Here is a 1,549-nt window from a genome sequence, read left to right on the forward strand (position 1 = left end):
AAGAACCCAGCATACATCCCACGCAAGGGGCTCTTCTTTGAGCATGACCTCCGAGGGCAGACGCAGGAGGAGGAGGTCAGGTATGTGAGTGTCCCCCTGGGGCTCTGGGAGGGATGGGCCAGCTTCCAGGCCAACTTCCAGGCCAGCTTCCAGGCCAGCTTCCAGGCCAGCTGGAAAACACCTGCTCTGTGTCCTGCCAGGACACTTCAGCTCTTTGATTTGAAAGGCAGGTGCAAAAAAACTCACAAAAAAGCCTTGTGCCAGGCAACAGTGACCCTTTGAGCTGCTTTTCCCAAATAGCAGTGGGTCACCAGCAGCTGCTGGGCAGGAGGAGCAGGAAGGAGAGATGCTGCCTCCTCTGCCTTCCCTGCCCCAGGAATGCTCGGGCTCTGTGTGTGGGACTGCTCGGAACTGCCACATACTGGCCTTACAGCTCCCTGCACCTCTGTGTGTCCCTGTTCCAGGCCAAAAGGTCGTCAGCGGAAGCTGTGGAAGGACGAGGGGCGCTGGGAACATGACAAATTCCGTGAGGACGAGCAGGCCCCCAAGACCAGGCAGGAGCTGATCGCACTGTACGGATATGACATCCGGTCAGCCCACAACCCCGACGACATCAAACCCCGGAGGATGCGCAAACCACGGTGAGCCCCAGTGTCACCCCAGGGCCTGGATTGTCCCAGGGAGAAGGGCCAGGTCTGGAGCTCCAAAGAGGGAAAGCCTTGTCATGTGGGACCTTGTTCCTGGGGTTTCTAGATGTGCATCCTGTTCCCTGGCACGGCGATTCTTCCCACCCAGGGGCTTCTTTCTAGTGAATTGTTCTATTTTTCTCCCCCAGGTTTGGCAGTCCCCCTCAGCGAGACCCGAACTGGTCCAACGAGAGGCCCCCCAAGCCCCCAAGGCACCAGGGTGCCAAGAGCCCCTCAGCCCCCCCACGCTCATTCAACAGCCGCAGGTCTGCGGGCTTCGGAAGCGACTGTCCCGCACCGGAATGGGGAACAAGCCAAGCAGGAGAGCAGCTACCGTGGGAAGCGCACAGAGCAGAGCCCCTCGAGGGACACGTCCCCCGAGTTGGAGGTGGCACATGTCCACGGCAGCCCTGGGAAGGAGGAGGGGGCTCTGGAAAACCAAGCCATGGCTGCCGACGCTGCGCAGCCGCCGCCAGACAGACCAGTCGAGAAGAAATCTTATTCCCGGGCAAGAAGGACCAGAGTCAAGGCTGGGGAAGCGGGGAAGCTGGCAGAGGAAGCGCCCGCTTCCGAGGGGGTGGCTCCCGTGATTCCAAAACCCACGCCAGCCGAGAGCTCCCCCCCACCAGCCAAGAGCAACTGGGAGTCGCCAGTGGAATCCAGCGTGGATGGACTTGAGCAGGAGATGACCCAGATGAACCTGACGGAGCAGAACTGGAGCCCAGGGCAGTCCCAGTTCATCCCGCCCCGGGAGCTGAGGGGTAAGTGGGAGCAGCCTCCCGGTTTTCCAGCAGCCCAGCTCTGTCCTGATCCGTGCAGCTGGTCGGAGCTGAGCTGCCTCTGCCCAACAGATTCCCAGGGGG

At 61.2% G+C, this 1,549-nt stretch overlaps 1 protein-coding gene across 1 annotated transcript in view; it reads left to right on the plus strand.

The window, feature by feature from the left end:
- Window positions 1–1,549, plus strand: part of CASC3 (cancer susceptibility candidate 3) — a gene marked incomplete at its 5' end in the record, with an annotated part of 9,345 nt that overhangs the window by 2,139 nt on the left and 5,657 nt on the right. Inside the window, 4 exon segments of the mRNA XM_017745625.1 lie at window positions 1–80; window positions 465–641; window positions 836–964; window positions 966–1,447. The exon segment at window positions 1–80 is cut by the window's left edge and continues 29 nt beyond it. Coding sequence (XP_017601114.1) covers window positions 1–80; window positions 465–641; window positions 836–964; window positions 966–1,447 — 868 coding nt within the window.

Source organism: Corvus brachyrhynchos, unplaced genomic scaffold (assembly GCF_000691975.1).
Source record: "Corvus brachyrhynchos isolate BGI_N302 unplaced genomic scaffold, ASM69197v1 scaffold30, whole genome shotgun sequence".
NCBI classification, from domain to species: Eukaryota; Metazoa; Chordata; class Aves; order Passeriformes; family Corvidae; genus Corvus; species Corvus brachyrhynchos.